General features: G+C 43.5%; 1 protein-coding gene across 1 annotated transcript in view; it reads right to left on the bottom strand.

Moving 5' to 3' along the window:
• Positions 1 to 5448, bottom strand: part of stard9 (StAR-related lipid transfer (START) domain containing 9) — a 299291-nt gene extending 293843 nt beyond the window's left edge. Inside the window, exon 1 of the mRNA XM_043698518.2 lies at positions 5270 to 5448. Coding sequence (XP_043554453.2) covers positions 5270 to 5316 — 47 coding nt within the window. The 5' untranslated portion in view covers positions 5317 to 5448. The remainder of the gene's footprint in view (positions 1 to 5269) is intronic.
• Between the last annotated feature and the right edge of the window lie 17949 nt (positions 5449 to 23397).

Genomic DNA, 23397 nt, shown 5'->3' with positions numbered 1-23397 from the left:
TAGTGAATTGGCTCGCTGAAAGAAGACAGAGGGTGGTGGTTCATGGCAAGGACTGGATAGGTCTGGGTGGATTACTCTTTGGAGGGTCAGTATTAAGTTGTTGGACCAAATGGCCTGTTTCCTCAGTGCAGGATTTCTATGATTCAACTCTATTCTATGATCGCGTTATATCAGAACCAACTGAAGAATGCTTGAGGTCTGTTTCCCACTGTATTCTGTGACCGAAAGTAGAAAGAAAAGCACCCAGGGTCTAGGCTTCATTTTAGCAGTACTTACACATCCAGGAGCAATTGCTGAAAAAAACCACTTGGTTTGCACAAGTAGCTTCTGGACAGGCAGTGGCGCAGTGGTATTATCAATGGTTTAGTAATGCAGACCCTAGACTGCTCTGGGATCATACATTTGAATTCCACCATAGCAGATGATGAAATCTGAATTCATTACAAATCTGGAATTAAAAGCTGGCCTCATGGTGACCAATGGCCAATTGTTGAAAAATCTACGCGGTTCACTCCTGTCCTAATCTGACCCACATGCCAAGGCTACTGGGACGTGGTCGATACTCCACAGCTTCTGAAATGGAAAGTCACTCAATTAAGGGACAATTAGCAATCGGCAATAAATGTTGATTCCACCAACAATGCCTACACCCCATGAACAAATATTAATAAAAGCCAAAACAATAGGATAGTTTTGCTGAACAACTGTTTTCACACTGCAATTGTAACCACAATGTGCTAACTATTAAGATCAAAACTCACTTCACTAGCTAAAAAAAGTGAGCCAACATTCCTCAGAGCTGAACAAAAATTCGGCATACAGTTAGTAGGACTCAGCTGTCTTTAAAGGTACTTATTGAAGTCACTGGATGATACAAACCACATTCTCAGCAATTCTATCTTCTCTTTACCATATTTTAAAAGATTTCTTTAACAACTTTCATTTTGTATGCTTCAGCCTTCCAAGTATTTCACAGGGGTCGAAGTTGAAAATATTGATACAGAACCACAAAGGGTTCAGTCATGAAAAGTCATTGACCTGAAATGTTGAATCTGTTTCTTTCTCCTGATCTGCTCAGCATTTCCAGAATTTTCTGCCTTGATTTAAGATTTGCAGAATCCACATTTTTTTTCCATTTGGCAGACTAGTCGCATGGAATTGTTTTAACAAGTATTTCCAAAAGAACTTCGGTGAAGCACAGGGAATTTGCCTTTATCTTCTTCTCAAGCATTTACACACAAAAAAAATCCATAATAAAAGAAATACCTAACAAAGCAAAAGCACAACCAGAACTTGGGAGGGTTCCTGATTTTTTTTTGCAAATTTAAATGATAACAGAATTTAATGTGGCCTTTTAATACAGTAATACAATCCAAGGAAGTTCGCCTGAGTGTGATCACAAGATAAGTGACAAGAAGCTCGGTCAAATGCAAGTTTTTAAAGCAGCTTAAAGGAAGGAGAGCTGGAAGGATATTGTTTCTTTTTAATTCAGTTCAGTTTTTGGCTTGATTAACAACTGGAATTTTGGCCCCTTTACAACTAAGGCAAGTATCTGTAAGCAATCTCCTTTTAAAGTCACTGTCTACAGTTTTCAGCGAACGACAAACCCTGCATCTCTCTGCAGTATATTTGAACAGCAATCCCCACTGACCCAGAGTTCAATCTCCAAATCACAGACTCATACAGTGCAGAAAAGGCCCACCAACTCTGCAGCAACATAAAAGTGAGCTAATCCCAACTTCTTGCATATCTTTGAATATTATGATATTTGAAGTACTTTTAAAGGTTGTAAGATTCCTAGCCTGCACTACCTTCCAAGGCAGTGCATTCCAGATTCCCACCACCTGCTGAGTGAAAAAGACTTTCCCCCTCCAAATCCCCTCTGAATCAACTGTCCCTTACCCTAAAACTATGCCTTCTCATGATTGAATCCTCAAAGGGGAAACAGCTGCTCTCTAATCACTCATAATCCTCACCCTCTATATCCCTCATAATCTTACACAACTCAATCATGGCCCCACTTCCTCCTCTCCAGCTTCTCTGCTCTGAAGAAAACAATTCAAGCCTCCCAAATGTCTCCTTATAGCTCAGTTTCTCCATCCCAGATGACATCCTGGTGAATCTCCTCTGTAATTCCGCTGGTGCTATCACATCCTTCCTGTAGTGAGGTGACCAGAACTGCATACAGTACTCCAGCTGTGGTCTGACCAATGCTACATTCAAATCCAATATTACCTCTTTGCTCTTCTACTCTATGCAATGACGGATGAAAGCAACTGTCTGGTATGCCTTATCTATCCTATTCTCGTGCTCTGCTGACTTCAGGGATCTGAGAGTAATTATCCGAAGATCCTTCCATTCTTGTAAGCTATCCGATGTCCTGCCTTTCATTAAATATTCCCTCATCTTGCTGCTTCTTCCAAAGTGCACCACCTTGCACTTATCGGTATTAAATACCTGCAGATTGAAGATGGCCACGGGGTATGACACCTCAATTTGAGCTCGATCACTCAGTCCATTTCTTTTCTATTTTTTTCTCCTATGTTTTTCCCTTCTTGGTGATGTTCTGAACTCCTGGCTTTAGCCCGACCTGGCAGTCTTTCAGCAGCCTAGAGTGGCTGCCAGTCATGGCTATCTCTCAGCGGCTTGGCATGGCCTCGGTAGAGTCTCAAGATGATTCCAGAACATTCTCCCTGTCTCGAGAACCTAAAGGTGAGGCCTGGAGAAGACTAGAGGCTAGGTGCCAACGTGGATTGGGTTGGAAGAACTGTTATTCTGAACTTTTTATTTTCTATTTGCTAATTTATTCCTATGCTCTGTAATTTGCTTTTTTTTCTTTATTCTTTTACAGATCGTTCTGCTATAATGCCACAGTTGTGTTCCTCTGCAACCTCATGTTACAGAAAATGGTACTAAGGAAGATCGCTAATGAAAAATCACTATACCTGTAGAGTAGAAAGTTAGCATTATTCAGTGGTTAGCACTGCTGTCTCACAGCGCCAGGGACCTGGGTTCGATACCCGCCTCAGGTAACTGTCTGTGTGGAGTTTGCACATTCTCCCCATGTCTGCGTGAGTTTCCTCTGGATGCTCCGGTTTCCAGATGTGCAGGTCAGGTGAATTGGCCAAGTTAAATTGCCCAGTGTTAGGTGCAGGGTTAAATACAAGGTCGGGGAATGGGTCTGGATGGGTTACTCTTCAGAGGATCAGTGTGAACTTGTTGGGCCAAATGGACTGTTTCCATACAGTAGGGAGTCTAATCTCTACCACCCCTCCCAAAAACCACATTAGCAGTCCTCTGGCGCTTTCCCTGTGGCTAAAGCGGAATTAAAAATTCCAAATAAACCTATTGGACTATACCCTGGTGTTGTGTGATTTTTAAGTTTAAACGTTTGTGTGTCAGAGCCCCTGCAACCTTGCGTTCCACAGCAGCCTTGGATGCAATTCATCCAGACCAGGGGATTTGTCTGTTTTTAAGCCCGACAGTTTCCAATCTCTCTCCATTACCTAGTTCAAACTGTGCAAGTACTTAACAGTCCCTCTTCCTGAATTCTGTATGTACAATCTCGTTTTCCAGAGTGAAGACAGAAGAGAAGCATTTATTCAATATCTTTCCAATATCCTGCAGTTTCACGATCCCTCCTCCCACCTCAGACCCCTAATGGGCTCCATTCTTTCCCTGGTTAACCTCTTCCCGTTAATGCATTTATAAAGTAACTTAAGATTCACTCTAATTCTGTTCTCATGCCTTCTTTTTGCTCTTCTCATTGCTTTAAGTTCCCTTTTGCAGTTGTTATATTCCTCTTGGGTCGCCAATGAATTGTTTCCTTTGGACTGGATGAAGAGGAAGCCCGATTCTTCCTCTTCATCCAGTCCTGAATTGTTCTAGACATCCAGGGTTCTCTGAACTTATTGCTCCTACATTTCCCTCTAAAGGGTACATGTTAGATTTGAACTCTTCCCAGCTCCTTACTGAGTGCCCCTCATTGCTTCGCTGCAGATTCATTTTCCATTTTTAATATCAGAGCAACACTGAGCTCGAAGGGAAGTTGAGGCACAAAATGCTCGTTAAATACAGTGAAGAGATATTTAGATGAAACTTACACTAACTTATGCAGTATTTTAACAATGAATTGTTTAAGCTTTGCTCCCAAGTCTTTATACAAAATAAAACTAAATATTTTTGTTTAAATCAAACTTCTAGAATTGTATAATGTTGCTTTGTTGATCAAAGTTGGGGGAAGGACAAACGTGCACGGCATTCATTTCAGCTGTTATTGGCGTTTTCTCTAGGGATGTTGTCACAATACACCCAGTCTTTGAAACTCAGCAATAATTAGCTGACAGATCATTAACTTATATCTTTACCAAACCCTTGCTAGCACTTAACTTTCCCTTTCAATTATCAGAACAGATGCCAACCAGATTATGTTGTAACCAAATTTGGAAGCACTTTATTTTAAGAGAGACAGCTTTAACCAATGATTTCTGATGGTCTGCCCTTTTCCTGTTCTTCTAACAACAAAACAACACACGGAGTTGTACAAATAATCTAACTGTACAATCTCTCACACAACAGTGATTTAGTTTATCAGAATCAGTTCGGGTGTGGATTTGAGATTTCTACTTTACACTGCAATCTAGCCTCTAAACTGAGACAAATGAAACACAGAGCACTTTGACAAATTTCAGTCCGAAAAACACACACCCAACTTTACAAATTTTGACAGTTCTATTCTCCCCACCCCTTTGGCATTGAGCCCATCATTAACCCTCCTCCTTAGCCCCAACTCTTACTTTGACAGATGTCTCTCTCCCACCCACCCTGATTTCTCTGCACAATCTCCCTCACCCAGTAACCAGATCTCATCACCCTACTGCCCTCCACTCTTCACCCAACACCCCCCCCCCCAAACTTCCTTCCACATCCTCTCCAACTCACTACTGTGAAACCCCTCTCGTTTATTTCACCCTCCCTTCTCTCTCTTTCTCTCTGTCCTTCTTCCCTTTCCCCTCTCCCCCCCCGTCTTTTTCTCTGGTTCCTGTGTCCTCCTCTCCACCTCCCATATCTCCCTCTGGTCCACCTACCTCCCCCTCATCTCCTCACCCTCACCCACTCATCCAGCCCCACGCCGCCTCCACCCTCTCATCTCGCCCCACTCTTGCTCCTCTCTTTCCCCTTCTCCTCCCTCTCTTCCTAACACCCTTCACTCCTTTTCTTCCCTCCCTCTCTCTCTCTCTGGCCCCGGCCCTCACCCTCTCTTCCTCACCTCTTGCTGAGGGGTCGAACCCTGACGGCCACTTGCACATTGGCCATCACTCAGGAGGATTAGTCTTGCTGCTAAGGCTGTGCTTCACTCCGCAACTTCAGGCACCAGTGTCATTGTCCGCCGGCCTGTCTCCCCCTCGCCCCCACCCGAGCGAGATGCCTGTCCGGACACGCTGCTCACTCCGCCGCCTGTACTGCCATCCCACCGGCCAGTGAGTGTCCTGACAAGGGGGGTGGGCGGGGCGTGGATGGCTGTCAATCAGAGCAGGGGGCGGGGTGAGGGGAAACTGTCAATCAGAGCACGGGTTGGGGGGGCTGTCAATCGCTACACGGGGACGGGGCGAGAGGTCTGTCAATCAGTCGAAGCGGAGCGAGGGTCCGCGAAAGAGGAAAGGGGCGGGGCGATAGGTGGGTCAGCCCCGGGCCGGGGGCGGGGTGGAACTGCCAATCAGCCCAGTGGGCGGAGCGGTCTGGCAAGTCAGAGGCGGGGATTGGGCCAAAAGCAGATGCTAATCACATGGAAGATGATTAGGACAAGAGGAGAGAGGCCACGGTGATTGGGCAGATCAGCGTGTAGGGCGGGGCCGGTACTCTAATTGACGGTTGGTCCGAGGCGGGAGGTGGGACCTTTTATAACGGTCCATGGAAACGGGTTTTGAGACAGTGTCTCAGGACCAACAATGTCCATGGTTCAGACACTGCTCCTGGGTTTCAGTCGGTACACAGGGAGAAATGTTGTCCCATCTGCTTGTTTAGGAAGAGAGAATAGTGTGACAATGTCCTGAAGAAACAGCGGTAGAGAATCCTTCAACCATCATCCTGAGAAAACAACAGGTTACTTGCTACCAAAATTTGTCACATTCTTTAAAAATGTCGGGGGGGGATATGAATGTCAGTCAGTGATAATGACGCACCCAGAACAGAAACATCGAATTGAAGTGTGAAAGCAAGCTATTCAGCCCATCGAGTGCACGCCAACCCTCCCCAAGAGAATCCCACTGGCCCCCACCCCATCCATCCCTGTAACCATGCGTTTACCCAGACACTGTGGGCAACTTAGCATGGCCAATCCACTAAACCTGCACATATTTTTGACTGTGGAGGAAACCCACAGAGACACGGGGAGAATGTGCAAACTTCACACACCAGTCACCCGATGCCAGAACCAAACCCAGGTCCCTGGCACTGAGGCAGCAGTGCTACCCACTGTGCTGCCCTAACTTGAGGTTGCCCAGCCTCTTTGCGGAAACCGCCTCAGCTACATCACCAGTGAGACAACTTGATAGAGAACAGAGCTTAGACCACTCGCCCAAACTACCATGTGTAATCAATTAGTTGTTTGTTTAGAGACAAGCACAGAGGGAAGACCACTTGGTACAATCTTTTATTTCATGTGTGTTTGCATTTTCCCTGTGTTATATTGCTTTAAATCTACCTGAAACAGTTTCTCATAGAGTAACAGAGATATTCAGCATGAAAATAGACCCTTTGGGACAACTCATCCATGAAGACCAGCTATCCCAAATTAAGCTAGTTCCATTTGCCAGCATTTGGACCATTTTCCTCTAAACCATTCATATATCCAACCAGATGCCTTTTAAATGCTGTAATTCCACCACCTTCTCTGGCAGCTCATTCCATACACACACTGTGTGAAAACGTTGCCCGTTTTAAATCTTTCCCCTCTCACCTTAAACCAATGACCTCTAGTTTTGGAGTCCCCCGCTCCAAGGAAAAGACCTTGGCTGTTTACCCTATTCAGCCCCTCATAATTTTATAGACTTCTATAAGGTCACCTCTGAGTCTCCAACGCTTCAGGGAAAATAGCCCCGGTCTGTTCAGCCTCTCCCTATAGTTCAAACCCTCCAACCCTGGCAAAATCCTCGTAAATCTTTTCTGAACTCTTTCAAATTTCACAACATCCTTCCTATATCAGGAAGACCAGATTGCATGCAGTAGTCCAATAGTGGCCTAACCAATGTCCTTGTTGTTTACCTATTTCTCAAAATATCAATAATTTCATATTTTTGGCAATCAAGGAGGTGAAAATAATATTAATGTCAGCTTTATAACAGATCCAAACCTACACCAAAGTTTGAAAGATTGTTCTTTTCCAGAAAAATTTCTTGATCCAAAGTATTCAGAAATCTTATTTCTGACCCTGATCAGATTAAAAATTACCCGCTTCTGCACTGGAGATTCCTGGGCTGGGGCCAAATCTGTCCTGAAATCCAGAATCTAGCAGCAAAGAAAGTCTTTGTTAATAGAATAGGGATGCAAGTTTCCATTGATTAATATGTAAATCCCAGAATTTTGTTGCAGCAGATAGTTGCCATGTTCTCTGATTTAAATTAGCAGTAGCTCATTGACAGCTTGTAAGAGGATAAATAGATACAACAATTGAGAAGTTAGGGTGGTGGTTGTTAGAGGAAATAGAGTACCAGGTAAGTCCAGTAACCATAAAATGTAGGAGCAAAAGTAGGCCATTCAGACCAGTGAGCATATCCCACCATTCAAGAAATCAAAGGTGATGTGATAATCCTCAACTCCACTTTCTTGCTTTTTCCACCATAACCATTGATTCCCCTACTCATCAAAAATCTGTTTATCTACCTCTACAGGAAAGAATTTCACAGATTCCCTATCCCAAGAGAAGAAATTCTTCCTTAGTTCTTTCCTTAAAGGGCAACCCCTACTCTGAGATTTTGCCATCTGGTCCTACACTCTCCCGTAAGTGGAAACAACCTCTCCACATCAATTCTATCAAGACTCCTAAAAATCCATTATGTTTCAAACAGGTCAGCTCTCATTCTTATAAAATCCAATGAATACAGGCCAAGTCTGCTAAATACATCCTGATAATAAAAATCCACTTTACCTGGGAAGAACCAAGTGGGTTTCCTTCAACACCTTGCACATTGGACCAGCGCTGTTCATAGCTTTCTCAAGCAAAGGCCTAATACAATTTTAGCAAGACTTCTTTATTTCAAATGTAATGGAGTATAAAAGTAGCGATGAACAAGTTTTGAGAAGATTTGTAGCTCAGGTTGAGGTTCTGGATGTAGGTTTGCTCGCTGAGCTGGAAGGTTTGTTTTCAGACATTTCGTCACCATACGAGACAACATCATCAGTGAGCCTCTGGATGAAGTGCTGATGACATGGCCCACTTTCTATTTAAATGTTTAGGTTTCACTGGGTCGGTGAATCCATTTCCTGTGGTGACGTCATTTCTTGTGGTGATGTCATTTCCTGTTCTTTTTCTCAGAGGATGGTAAATGGGATCCAAGTCAATGTGTTTGATGATAGAGTTCCGATTGGAATGCCATGCTTCGAGGAATTCTCGTGCATGTCTCTGTTTAGCATGTCCTGGGATGGATGTGTTGTCCAAGTTGAAGTTGTGTTCTTCCTTATCTGTATATAAGGATACTAGTGAGAGTGGGTCATGTCTTTTTGTGGCTAGTTGATGTTCATGTATTCTGGTAGCTAGTTTTCTGCCTGTATGTCTAATGTAGTGTTTGTTACAATTCTTGCAAGGTATTTTGTAAATGACATTAATTTTGCTTGTCTGTATAGGATCTTCCACATTCATTAGCTGCTGTTTTAGTGTGTTGGTGGGTTTGTGGGCTACCATGATGCCAAGAGGTCTGAATAGTCTGGCAGTCATTTCCGAGATGTCTTTGATGTAGGGGAGAGTGGCTAAGGTTTCCGGATGTGTTTTGTCTGCTTGTTGGGGTTTGTTGCTATGAAATCGGTGGACTTTGTTCATTGGGTACCCATTCTTTTCGAATACACGGTATAAGTGATTTTCCTCTGCTCTGCATAGTTCCTCTATGCTGCAGTGTGTGGTGGCTAGCTGAAATAATGTTTTAATGCAGCTTCGTTTGTGGATGTTGGAATGATTGCTTCTGTTGTTCAGTATTTGATCAGTATGTGTTATTTTCCTGTAGACACTGGTTTGAAGTTCCCATTGGCTGTTCACTCGACTGTGACATCTAGGAATGGCAGTTTGTTGTTGGTTTCCTCCTCTTTAATGAATTTTATGCCTGAAAGGATATTATTGATGGTCTTGAAGGTTTCCTCTAATTTGTTTCATTTAGTGATGTCATCCACGTAGCGGACCCAAAGTTTGGGCTGGATGGTTGGCAGAGCTGTTTATTTGAGTCTCTGTATTACTGCCTCCGCTAAGAACCCTGATATCGGAGATTCCATGGGTGTTCTGTTGGTTTGTCCGTAGGTTTTGTTGTTGAAGATGAAGTGAGTGGTAAGGCATAGGTCCACTAGCTTGATGATATTGTCCTTGCCGATGAAGTTGGTGGTGTTTGGTGTGTGTGTCTTTGGTTCTTCTAATAATGTAGTCACAGTTTCCTTGGCCAGGTTGATGTTGATGAATGTAAACGGGGCTGTTATGTCAAAGGCGACCATTATTTCATCCTCTTCTATCATGGTGTCTTTGATGGTCTTCAGGAATTCTTGGGTGGAGTGGATGGAGTGGCATGAGTCTTCTACTAAGTGTTTTAGTCTTTGGTGTAGCTTCTTGGCCAATCTGTAAGTTGGTGTTCCAGGTAGCGAGACTATAGGTCTGATGGTGGCTCCTGGTCTGTGAATTTTGGGTAATCTGTAGAAGCGTGGTGTGTTGGATCCATCTGGTTTCACTTCTTGGAAGTTGGTCTTAATTATTTGTCCAGATTTCTGAAGTTTTTTGAGTAGGGCTACGATTAGGCCAGAAAATGGGAAACCTATGTCATCCGACAGAGTGCCACCCACGAACCGCTGTACTTTTTGCATGAATGCCTAAGGAGACAGACTTCCAAAAAATGAAACCAGATAGATCCAACACACCACGTTTCTACTAAACGTCTGGAAACACACCTTCCAGCTCAGTAAGCAAATCTACATCCATAAAGATGAACATTGCATTGAATTCTGTATCACCTACAAAACCTGCATGCTAGTTTTTTATGAGTTATGCACAAAGATCCACAAATCCCTCTGTGCTGCAGCCTTTCACCATTTAAGTTATATTCAAGTCCTCAATGCTTCCTGCCAGAAAGAAAAACCTCAAATTTCCCCACATTATATTCCATTTGCCACCCTTTGTCACGCACTTAACCTGTTTATACTGCCCTGCAGAATCATGCTTATCATTTGCCTTCTCATGTATTTTTCTGTCTTCCACAAATTTGGCAATAGTATATCCCCTTCTGTCATCCAAATCAATGAAGAATGCAGCAAAACATGGCAAGAATAGCACGAGGCATAGCTAAAAATGAAATGTTAACATGGTAAAGCTACACAACAGGACTAGAGTTATAGAATCAGAGAGTTGTACAGCATGGAAACAGACATTTCGGTCCAATTCATCCACGCCAACTTGATGTCCTAGATAAACCTGGTCCCATTTGCCATTATTTAATCCTTATCCCTCTAGATCCTTCCTACTCAAATGCATTTTAACTGTCGTAATTGTACTACCCTCCATCATTTCCTCTGATAGCTCATTCTATGCACATGTCACCCTCTGGATGAAAAGTTTCCTCTTGGGTCCCTTTTAAATAGAGATGTACAGTATGGAAACAAACCCTTTGGTCCAACTCGACCATGCTGACCAGATATCCCAACCCAATCTAGTCCCAGCTGCCAGCACCCAGCCCATATCCCTCCAAACTCTTCCTAGTCATTTAGCCATCCAGATGCTTTTTAAATATTGCAATTGTACCAGCCTCCACCACTTCCTCTGGCAGCTCATTCCATACACATACCACCCTCTGCGTGAAAACGTTGCCCCTTAGGTCTCTTTTATATCTTTCCCCCTCATCCTAAACCCCAGGGAAAAGACTTTGTCTATTTATCCTATCCATGCCCCTCATAATTTTATAAACCTCTATAAGGTCACCCATCAGTCTCCGAAGCTCCAGGGAAAACAGCCCTAGCCTATTCAACCTCTTCCTATAGCTCAAATCCTCCAATCCTCCATCATCCTTCTAAATTTTTTCTGAACCCTTTCAAGATTCACAATATCTTTCCGATAGGAAGGAGACCAGAATTGCACACAATTCTCCAACAGTGGCCTAACCAATATCCTGTACAGCTGCAACATGACCTCTCAACTCCTGTACTCAGTACTCTGACCAATAAAGGAGAGCATACGAAACACCTTCTTCACTATCCTATCTACCTGAGACTCTACTTTCAAGGAGCTGTGGACCTGCACTTCAAGGTCTCTTTGTTCAGCAACACTCCCGAGGACCTTCCCATTATGTGTATAAGTCCTGCGAAGATTTGCTTTCCCAAAATGCAGCACCTCACATTTATCTAAATTAAACTCCATCTATCACTTCTCGGCCCATTGGCCCATCTGATCAAGATCCCATTGTAATCTGAGATAACCCTCTTCGCTGTCCACTTCACCTCCAATTTTGGTGTCATCAGCAAACTTAATAACTATACTTCTTATGCTCACATCCAAATCATTTATATAAATGATGAAAAGTAGTGGACCCAGCACTGATCCTTGTGGCCTTTCACTGGTCACAGGCCTCACATCCAAATCATTTATATAAATGATGAAAAGTAGTGGACCCAGCACCGATCCTTGTGGCCTTTCACTGGTCACAGGCCTCCAGTCTGAAAAACAACCCTCCACCACTACCCTCTGTCATCTACCTTTGAGCCAGTTCTGTATCCAAATGGTGAGTTCTCCCTGTATTCCATGAGTCCTAACCTTGCTCACCAGTCTCTCATGGGGAACCTTGTCGAATGCCTTACTGAAGTCCATATAGATCACATCTACCGCTCTTCCCTCATTAATCCTCTTTGTTACTTCTTCAAAAAACTCAGTCAAGCTTGTGAGACATGATTTCCCACACATAAAGCCATGTTGACTATTCCTAATCAGTCCTTGCCTTTCCACATACATGTACATCCTGTCCCTCAGGATTCCTTCCAACAACTTGCCTACCACCAACGTCAAGCTCACTGTCTATAGTTCCCTGGCTTGCCCTTACCACTTTTCTTAAATAGTGGTACCACGTTCGCAATCCTCCAGTCTTCTGGCACCTCACCTGGGACTACCGATGATACAAATATCTCTGTAAGAGGCCCAGGTTAAGAATCGTTTACCTCTCATCTTAAATCTAAGCCCTCTGGTTTTGGACTCCCCACCCTGGGGAAAAGAGCTTGGCTATTTACCCTTTCCATGCCCCTCATGATTTTATAACCCTCTATAAGATCACCCCTCAACCTCCGACGCTCTAGGAAAAATAAACTCAACCTATTCAGCTTCTCCCTATAGCTCAAATTCTCCAACCCTGACAACATCCTTGTAAATCTTTTCTGAAACCTTTCAAGTTTATCAATGTTTTCCCGATACAGTGTTCCAAAAATAGACTAACCAATGTCCTGTATAGCTGCAACATGACCTCCCAGCTTCCATACTCAATGCACTGACCAATAAAGGCAAGCATACCAACAACCTCCCTTACTATCCTCTCTACCAAGGACTCCACTTTCAAGGAACTATGAACCTGGATTCCAAGCTCAGAAGAGGATGTTGATGGGTATGGAAGGTTTAAATGATAAAGAAAGGCTGGATAGGGATGGGACTTTTTTCACTAGAGTGTAGGAGTTTGAGAAGTGACCTGAGAGAGGTTTATAAAATAATGAGTTGAGAGAAGTTGTCTTTTCCCCAAGATGGGGAATTTCAAGATTAGGCGGCACATTTTTAAAGTGAGAGGAGAGAGATTTTAAAAAGACAAAAGAGGCAAATCTTTTACACAGAGGGTGGTTCGCATGTGGAATGAACTTACTGAGGAAGCGTTGGTTGTGGATACAATTACAACATTTAAAAGTCACTTGGATAGGAAAGGTTTGGAGGGATATGGGCCAGGACCAGGCAGGTGGGGCTAGTTTAGTTCGGGATTACATTCAGCATGGACTGATTGGACTGAAGAGTCTGTTTCTGTGCTGTATGACTCTATGACTCAAGTATCTTTAAAACCTTCTCGAATCTGAAGATTCTCTGATTTTTCCACATAACTACCAGCTATCAGTCCTGTTGTCATCCTGTTAAACATGCACCATATCAACTCAGTGACATGTACATTCTTCTTGGTGTCCAGAATTGTCCTTGTCCTGGTTGCTTCTCCCAAATGCCATCACTCCATTTTCAATTACATCTGCCACATATTTGCCATTTCTTCAATCCTTCTACAGTCTGTAACCCTCCTCTGTATTAGATTTCAATCATCTGCAAATGTCAGAATTGTATACCATTTACCCATATACTGGTTGTAAAGCCTTCCTGATGAAGGGCTTTTGCCCAAACATCAACTCTCCTGCTCTTCGGATGCTGCCTGACCTGCTGTGCTTTTCCAGCACCACACTCTCGACTATAATCTCCAGTATCTGCAGTCCTCACTTTCGCCTGGTTGTAAAATCCCACCATCTGCTTCTCTCTGGTTTAAAAGATATCCATCCACTACGTCTCTCTCTGCCTCCTAACCCATAGTCAATTTTATACACAAGTTATAACCATTCTTTTAATATCACGTGCGTCTATTTTCCAAATATGTTTGTTCTTTAATATTATATCAAAAGCCTTTCAAAATCCATACATGCACCATTTACTGCAGTACCTTCTCCAATCCTCTCAGTTATCTCAAAGATCTCAATTACATTAGTTAGACATGGTCACCCTTTAACATTTCCACACTGCCTGTACCTTATTAGTTCAAGTTTCCCTAATCAGAGTTGATGTTGTCCTTAATTATGATCTCTGTCTAACAAGAGATTGACTTACTTGCTTATCACGCTCCTCTTTAACAACACTGCAACATTTTCACTCCTCCAATCTCCTGGTACTATTCCATCAACCAAGCAGAATTGAAAGATTCGAGAGAAAGTGAGGGCTGCAGATGCTGGAGATCAGAGCTGAAAATGTGTTGCTGGAAAAGCGCAGCAGGTCAGGCAGCATCCAAGGAACAGGAGAATCGATGTTTCGGGCATAAGCCCTTCTTCAGGAATCCTGAAGAAGGGCTTATGCCCGAAACGTTGATTCTCCTGTTCCTTGGATGCTGCCTGACCTGCTGCACTTTTCCAGCAACACATTTTCAGAATTGAAAGATTGCAGATTACACAATCTCCTCCCTGGCTTCCCCTAGCATTCCAACTGGACTGGGTGACTTGTTAATTGCATGATGATATTTAGCATCTCCTTTCTATATTTTTTATACAGATTTCTTCTCCCTTTGCTCCACTGTGAAATTAGTTTCATGCCCTCTTTTATGATGGCAGATGCAAGTACTAATTTGTTTTATCTGTTACACTCCTAATTCTCTTTTTATCTTTAAATGGTGGAGTCCCCATCATTCCTTTAACTTTTCATATAATTATAAAAGTGTTTTGGGTTTTTTTATGTTAACTGCTAATCTATTCTCATATACTCTTTTTACTTTTATGTTCTTTATCAATGCATCTCTGCACTGTCTGTGTTCTACCTGCTTTCTAGTGTATTTTGTACCTGACATTGATCAAAAACCTCCTTTTACTGTTTATGTTAAACTCTCTTTTTGGTTATCTAGGAAGTTCTAGTTTGGATACTCCGCCTTTCATCCTTCTAAGGAAATGCTCTTTTTATGCCTTAAGTCCCTCCACTTAAAGCCTGTCTTTGCTCCATTATTTTCCGACCCAGTCTTTGTCTCTAGTCCACTTGTGCTTGATACCTTCCCGTATCACATAAACTAGCTATCTTCCGTGTGAGCATTTTCAAGTTTGGTTTTTCAATGTCCCTTCTCCATAACAATTTAAATGATCAACATCTTCCATTAAAATTCTCACTTTAACACACTTCACTTGAGTGTTGCTGAAAAAAAATCATTTATTTAAAGCTGTAACAAGACATTCACAAGAGAAACTTTTTATATTGCATGAGCAACGACTGCTGATCGTTTGATAAGTGTACCCACATTGACAGAAATATTGCTATGCAGAATGTACCATTTTGATGATAGCCATGATGTGGAGGTGCCAGTCTTAGACTCATGTGGGCAAAGTTAAAAATCACACAACACCAGGTTATAGTCCAACAGGTTTATTTGGAAGTACAAGATTTCAGGGCAGTGCTCCTTCATCAGGTAGCTAGTGGGGCAGGATCATGTGTTCTATGATGTTACCCAACTAGCTACCTAACGGAACAGTGCTCCGAAAGCCTGTACTTCCAACTACACCTGTTGGACTATAACCTAGTGGTGTGAGATTTCTCACTTTGATAATCACTGACATTCGATTGTTAAACTTTGTTTGAATATTGAGCCAAACATATTGACTCTGATTGGTCAAAACATTGCCCTAAGGAAATAACGACGGGAATGGCTTTTATTGATTTTGCTGATTTCTGTATATATTATTTATGTTTGCAAAGAATACGGCCCTGTCTTATTGATAGATATAGCTTCCAGTACAAACAAGTATGCCACACTCCAAGTCTGACTGATAATCTTGAATTGGCTATCAGTATATTTTGGATTAGTGGTGCTGGAAGAGCACAGCAGTTCAGGCAGCATCCAAGGAGCAGCAAAATCGATGTTTCGGGCAAAAGCCCTTCATCAGGAATAAAGGCAGTGAGCCTGAAGGGTGGAGAGATAAGGTCGAGGAGGGTAGGGTGGGGAGAAAGTAGCATAGAGTACAATGGGTGAGTGGGGGAGGGGATGAAGGTGATAGGTCAGGGAGGAGAGGATGGAGTGGATAGGTGGAAAAGGAGATAGGCAGGTAGGACAAGTTCAGACAAGTCATGGGGACAGTGCTGAGCTGGAAGTTTGGAATTAGGGTGAGGTGGGGGAAGGAGAAATGAGGAGACTGTTGAAGTCCACATTGATGCCCTGGGGTTGAAGTGTTCCGAGGCGGAAGATGAGGCGTTCTTCCTCCAGGCGTCTGGTGGTGAGGGAGCAGCGGTGAAGGAGGCCCAGGACCTCCATGTCCTCGGCAGAGTGGGAGGGGGAGTTGAAATGTTGGGCCATGGGGCGGTATGGTTGATTGGTGCGGGTGTCCTGGAGATGTTCCCTAAAGCGCTCTGCTAGGAGGCGCCCAGTCTCCCCAATGTAGAGGAGACCGCATCGGGAGCAACGGATACAATAAATGATATTAGTGGATGTGCAAGTAAAACTTTGATGGATATGGAAGGCTCCTTTAGGGCCTTGGATGGAGGTGAGGGAGGAGGTGTGGGCGCAGGTTTTACAGTTCCTGCGGTGGCAGGGGAAAGTGCCAGGATGAGAGGGTGGTTTGTAGGGGGGCGTGGACCTGACCAGGTAGTCACGGAGGGAATGGTCTTTGCAGAAGGCGGAAAGGGGTGGGGAGGGAAATATATCCCAGGTGGTGGGGTCTGTTTGGAGGTGGCGGAAATGTCGGCGGATGATTTGGTTTATGCGAAGGTTGGTAGGGTGGAAGGTGAGCACCAGGGGCGTTCTGTCCTTGTTACGGTTGGAGGGGTGGGGTCTGAGGGCGGAGGTGCGGGATGTGGACGAGATGCGTTGGAGGGCATCTTTAACCAAGTGGGAAGGGAAATTGCAGTCTCTAAAGAAGGAGACCATCTGGTGTGTTCTGTGGTGGAACTGGTCCTCCTGGGAGCAGATACAGCGGAGGCGGAGGAATTGGGAATACAGGATGGCATTTTTGCAAGAGATAGAGTGTGAAGAGGTGTAATCCAGGTAGCTGTGGGAGTCTGTGGGTTTGTAAAAAATATCAGTGTCAAGTCGGTCGTCACTGATGGAGATGGAGAGGTCCACGAAGGGGAGGGAGGTGTCAGAGATGGTCCAGGTAAATTTAAGGTCAGGGTGGAATGTGTTGGTGAAGTTGATGAGTTGCTCAACCTCCTCGCGGGAGCATGAGGTGGCGCCAATGCAGTCATCTATGTAGCAGAGGAAGAGGTGGGAGTGGTGCCGGTGTAATTACGGAAGATCAACTGCTCTACGTAGCCAACAAAGAGACAGGCATAGCTGGGGCCCATACGTGTGCCCATGGCTACCCCAATGGTCTGGAGGAATTGGGAGGATTCAAAGGAGAAATTGTTAAGAGTGAGGACCAGTTCGGCCAAACGAATGAGAGTGTCGGTGGAAGGGTACTGTTGGGGACGTCTGAAGAGGAAAAAATGGAGGGCTTGGAGGGCCTGGTCATGGCGGATGGAGGTGTAGAGGGATTGGATATCCATGGTGAAGATGAGGCGTTGGGGGCCAGGGAAACAGAAGTCTTGGAGGAGGTGGAGGGCATGGGTGGTGTCTCGAACGTATGTGGGGAGTTCCTGGACTAGAGATAGGACAGTGTCGAGGTAGGTAGAGATGAGTTCAGTGGGGCAGGAGCATGCTGAGACAATGGGTTGGCCAAGGTGGTCAGGCTTGTGGATCTTGGGAAGGAGGTAGAACCGGGCAGGTCCATGCCCCCCTACAACCCTCCCTCCCATCCTGGCACTTTCCCCTGCCACCGCAGGAACTGTAAAACCTGCGCCCACACCTCCTCCCTCACCTCTATCCAAGGCCCTAAAGGAGCCTTCCACATCCATCAAAGTTTTACTTGCACATCCACTAATATCATTTATTGTATCCGTTGCTCCCGATGCGGTCTCCTCTACATTGGGGAGACTGGGCGCCTCCTAGCAGAGTGCTTTAGGGAACATCTCCAAGACACCCGCACCAATCAACCACACCGCCCTGTGGCCCAACATTTCAACTCCTCCTCCCACTCTGCCGAGGACATGGAGGTCCTGGGCCTCCTTCACCGCCGCTCCCTCACCACCAGACGCCTGGAGGAAGAACGCCTCATCTTCCGCCTCGGAACACTTCAACCCCAGGGCATCAATGTGGACTTCAACAGTTTCCTCATTTCCCCTTCCCCCACCTCACCCTAATTCCAAACTTCCAGCTCAGCACTGTCCCCATGACTTGTCCGAACTTGTCCTACCTGCCTATCTCCTTTTCCACCTATCCACTCCACCCTGTCCTCCCTGACCTATCACCTTCATCCCCTCCCCCACTCACCCATTGTACTCTATGCTACTTTCTCCCCACCCCCACCCTCCTCTAGCTTCTCTCTCCACGCTTCAGGCTCACTGCCTTTATTCCTGATGAAGGGCTTTTGCCCGAAACGTCGATTTTGCTGCTCCTTGGATGCTGCCTGAATTGCTGTGCTCTTCCAGCACCACTAATCCAGAATCTGGTTTCCAGCATCTGCAGTCATTGGTTTTACCTCTATCAGTATATTTATTGACACATCCATTATTATTTATCTTTTGCCCAATTGGACACTTGCATCCAATGTTACTTTAATGTTCGAACCTGGACTTGACTGATAAATGTATGTTACAATCTGGCTCGGGACTAGTAAGTTTTTTTAAAAGTAGAAAAAATGTGAGACCCTGGGGAAATAAAAGCACAACTTTCCACAGTTTTGCACAAACAATAAACTTTACTTTGCAACAACAGAACAGTAGTATAATGTACAATATATGTATAACTTATATTCTAACACCAAGAATTAACATGTGGTAAATGTAGATAATGTATTATGATTGAATACCCACAAGACACATCAATGGCCAAATGGCATGAAAGCAAATCTCTAAGATTTCTCAGCAATTCTGCCTCTGAAACCCCCATTCCCTTCAGATTTTAAGGTCACCGTGGGTAAACCAATCTAACGTAACTTCACAAACAATTACAATTCTTCAATTCTCTCCATCCAACTTTAAGGCTCCCTCCATGAGCTGCTCAAAATCTGTTTTGTATTCTGATCGATCACCCTCCTTTTCATGGTCTGTGCTGCCCTGGTCTCCAAAACCGCACTCCAGAACTTATTTACAACATATCTCTTCACTAAGAGCTTGCATCACTGAGCAGTCCTACCCTCATGGCTTCTTCCAACACAGAGCCAGTGATGTTCCCATTTTTTTCTGCTTCCAGGACTTTTGTCAATTCCTGACTCCAACACTTAGCTGCCTACTAATCCCTAGAATTTCTTACTGAGCTTGAACAGCACAGAGCCATCCAATTACTCTTGATTCCTCAATGAGTCCCCTGCATTGGATCCATGTAGTTAAGTTTCCATCCCAGCATTACAGATCACTGCAGCATCCCTAATATGGGGTCTACGTCTGTGTTTGTTTCCTTCCTCCAACTCACTGTCTGTAGTCTTTGAGGTCCTTTTCAAGAACATCCTCAATTATTCTGAGTGACATATCAAAACCCTTGTAAAAAGACCCTGTCCTATTACTGAGCAGAATTGAATGTTACCTACATTTTGAAACAATCAGAAGTTGCTTGGAACTGAGCATATTCCTTAAGGTTACAATTTCACAGAATGCTGGAAATTGATTTTGTCTTATTTTAGACACGGTATTTTTCATTAAGCCATTCAGGGCTGTTTGGGTACAGTTTGGGTACAGCTTGCTTGCTGTTAACAGCCGAAGTGATAACTGTTTAATGTGATCTGTCAATATTTGGGACTTATAGTTTCAGCAGTTAGCATCACACTGGAACAGAAACCAAACGCCACATTATTTATTGGCCACCCTGTTCACAACATTTCTCATTGCATGTTGTGCAAACCACAAAGTTGCCACTTTGGATCCTGAAAAGTTCCCAGCCTACCTTATGTTGCCCTGAGAGAATGAGAGGGTGGGCAGGAAAGTGGAATTGAGATTACAATCAGATCGGTCACGTTCTTACTGAATGGTGGTAGAGCAAGCTTGAAGGTTAGCACACTCCTATGTTCTTATGCAACCTGAAAGCATTAACCTCAATTTAAAGTACCCCCACCTATCTTGCACATAGAAAGTAATTTCCCACAAGTTTTCTTAACATGCAAATTGCACCATTAAGGTCTTACATATATGACACTTAAAGTGAAAGTGGACCTGAAACATTAACTCTGATTTCTCTTCACAGATGCTGCCAGGCCTGCTGAGCTTTACCAGCAATTTCCGTTTTTGTTTCTGATTTATAGTATCTACAGTTCTTTTGGTTTTTGTTTAGTTTAAAATATAATACCTTCTTTAAATCTGTAAAAAGTGGGAAGTTATTGGAATACAGGTACATTTTTTCGCTTGGCTCAGTGGATTGCCACCTAGTGGGCATTTGAAAAGGAATTTCTGTGCTGAAGAGTGTGCTGGTAAGATTAAAGTTGATCTGCATTGCCCTCTGTACACTTAAAAGTGTTTAAGTAGCCAGGCGAAGAAAATACCATTTAGGCCTAAACATAATCAATTCCCATCAAATCAACACTACTTATGCTTCCCTACCTGCATCAATTGAGATCTTTCACTAACCCAAGAGTACTCTGTCAATAAAACTTTCTCCCACCCTTCGGAGGGATCTGACGAGTCACGTGTTGTCTTTAGGAGCTTGATTATTTCCCAAAATAATTTAGCCTTCCTGTCAATCTACTGAATTTTCCACAAATTATGTAAAAGTTAGTGCCAGGCTTGTGTGACAATCCAACTGAAAGTGACTAAGTGTTAATTAGTGTGGAGAAAAGACAGTTTAGCAGTTGCAACTTGGTTGTGAGCCGTCAGCTTTCTATCCAAGTGGATAGATTTTGCCAACACACAAAATATGATACAGTATGAATAATAACTTGGGAATTTGATGCAGGTGAGAATCTAGAAGGAGTGAAAGGAAGTGCTGCTTTTTTAACCGTTTTAATCTGTCCCTTTGAATCACGAAGAGCAGATGTCCCAGAACAGATCCCTGTGGAACACCACTGGTCACCGAGCTCCAGACTGAATACTTTCCATCTACTGCCTCCCTCTGTCTTCCATGGGCCAGCCAATTCTGTATCCAGATAGCCAAATTTCCTTGCATTCCATGCCTCCCCACTTTCTGAATGAAACCTGCTTTCAGAAACTTTCCCACACTTGGAATATTGTATTCAGTTCTGGTCATCTCATTATAGGAAAGATGTGGAAGCTTTAGACAGGGTACAGAGGTGATTTACCAGGATGCTGCCTGAACTGGATTTTGTGTCTTTTGTAGAAAGGATGAGGGAGCTAGGGCTTTTCTCATTGGAGCAAAGAAGGATGAGGTGACTCACAGAGGTGTACAAGATGATGAAAGGCATAGATAGATTGGATCGCCAGAGACTTTCGGAAACTATCCCTAATGCATGCTATTTGTTGTCAGTTACCCTTTCCAACTTGATTAACCCAATTAACATGAAGACTAACGTCACCCATAATTATTGCTTTTTACATGGTCCTTTTATTTGTTGATTTACAGTCTTTTGTACAGAGTGGCTACTGTTTGAGCTTCTATACACCAGTCCTCCCAATTTTTTTTCTCAGGGCTGGAAGCTGGTTGGATGTTGAATTAGTTAATTAAGGGAAAACTAACTGGGTTTTGGCAGGAGCCTGTGTGATTTTTGGAAATTTCCAGAGATGGTGCTGCTTGATACTGCTCTCTGTCTAGTTATCAAATTGTCAAAGATTCTGAGAAAGGAATCCATCTGTAAGAAGAGTAAATATTTCTAGAAATCTGCTGAGACTATATGGAGTAAAAATGACTTTGGAATTCAAGCAAGATATATTGTTATATGCCTGAGAACAATGCATTGTCCAAGGATTTCAGGAAGATCGTGTATCAATTGTTTAGAACTGTCTTTGCACTGGCAAAATACAAATGTCTTATTTTATTTTTTAGTTTATCCTTAACTGTGTTTGTCAGTCTGCCTGGGCGTGGGGTTATGATCAAAGAAGACTGGAATTTAGATTGTAGATAATAACTAAATTACTTTTTTAAACTTGTGTTTTGCTAAAATTACATTAATAAATGTTATAATTATATATACACAATAATAAATTGTTATATTTGTTAAAGTTATAAACTTAATGTGGCCAGTGAAGATTGTGGAAGCATTGAAGAAAATCATGAAGAAGAAACTGAAATGTCAGGTTCTCTGTTGCAAATAGAGAAGAAATGAGGTGAGGCAAATGATGGGAAATGTGAACGCTAGGAAGGAAGAGGGCCAGAGAGAAGGTTGTGGTGGCAAGAGATTTAATGTAGCAGGATTGGGTGAGGAATGGGTGACTGACAGAACCAGATCGGGAAAAGTGATCTTTCAGCATCGTGGTGACCACAAGGAAAATAGGAGAAGCTGAAAGAAGACAAGATTAATGCAAAGTAACAATGTGATACCACTCAACTCCAACCTGCAACTACAGGCTTTCTGATTATGTTCTTCTGGATCAATCTCACAGGGTTACAGAGTGTAACTAGCTGAAAAATGTGTTGCTGGAAAAGCGCAGCAGGTCAGGCAGCATCCAAGGAGCAGGAGAATTGACGTTTCGGGCATAAGCCCTTCTTCTGGAATGAGGAGGGCTTATGCCCAAAACATTGATTCTCCTGCTCCTTGGATGCTGCCTGACCTGCTGCACTTTTCCAGCAACACATTTTTCAGCTCTGATCTCCAGCATCTGCAGTCCTCACTTTCTCTTACAGAGTTCACTGTCCAGGCTCATGCATCGCTCCTACCCACTGGGCCACATACATACATTTACACAAAGACACATGTAAACATACCTCAATTCTCTGCTTAACAGTCTATCTGCCTTCTGAGGCAGTGTCCTGAAGTCACAGAACCCTCAGAGAAAAAAATCTCCCTCATCTCTGTGCTAAAGGCCAACACTTAATTTTGAAATAGTGCCTTCTAGATTTAGTCTCAGTCCACAAAAGGACACAACCTTTCCAAATCCAGCTTGTCACTTCAGGATCTTATACACTTTAATAACATCATTCCTTCACTCTTCTAAGTCCGTAGGAAACAAGCCCAGACTGTCCAACCTTTCCCCATGAGTCACAGTCTCTCTGGACCTCTAATTCTTACAGACACAGTCCCTCTTGCCTCCCTGCTCCTCGAGAGAGTAAGTCAGATTGTCTTCGATGCTATGACTTCTTCAGTTAATAAGTCCAAACGCCTGCCAATCAGCTTTGGCGGAGCCAATAGTCTGTATGGAATTATGGCCCTGAGTTAATACCAACATCCCCTGACCCCTGATCCCCTACTGATATGCGGGGGTTTCCTGAAACAATCTCCTTGAAAGAGAGACCACATGCTGTAGATCTATCTTCTGGTAGATCCCTCTGGTAGGTTGAA

This window comes from Chiloscyllium plagiosum, unplaced genomic scaffold, assembly GCF_037043375.1.
Source record: "Chiloscyllium plagiosum isolate Xiang-an unplaced genomic scaffold, Cpla_swu_hap1 HiC_scaffold_8, whole genome shotgun sequence".
NCBI lineage: Eukaryota > Metazoa > Chordata > Chondrichthyes > Orectolobiformes > Hemiscylliidae > Chiloscyllium > Chiloscyllium plagiosum.
Note: the sequence above shows the minus strand (reverse complement) of the source record. Positions and strands in the feature narration are given on the sequence as shown.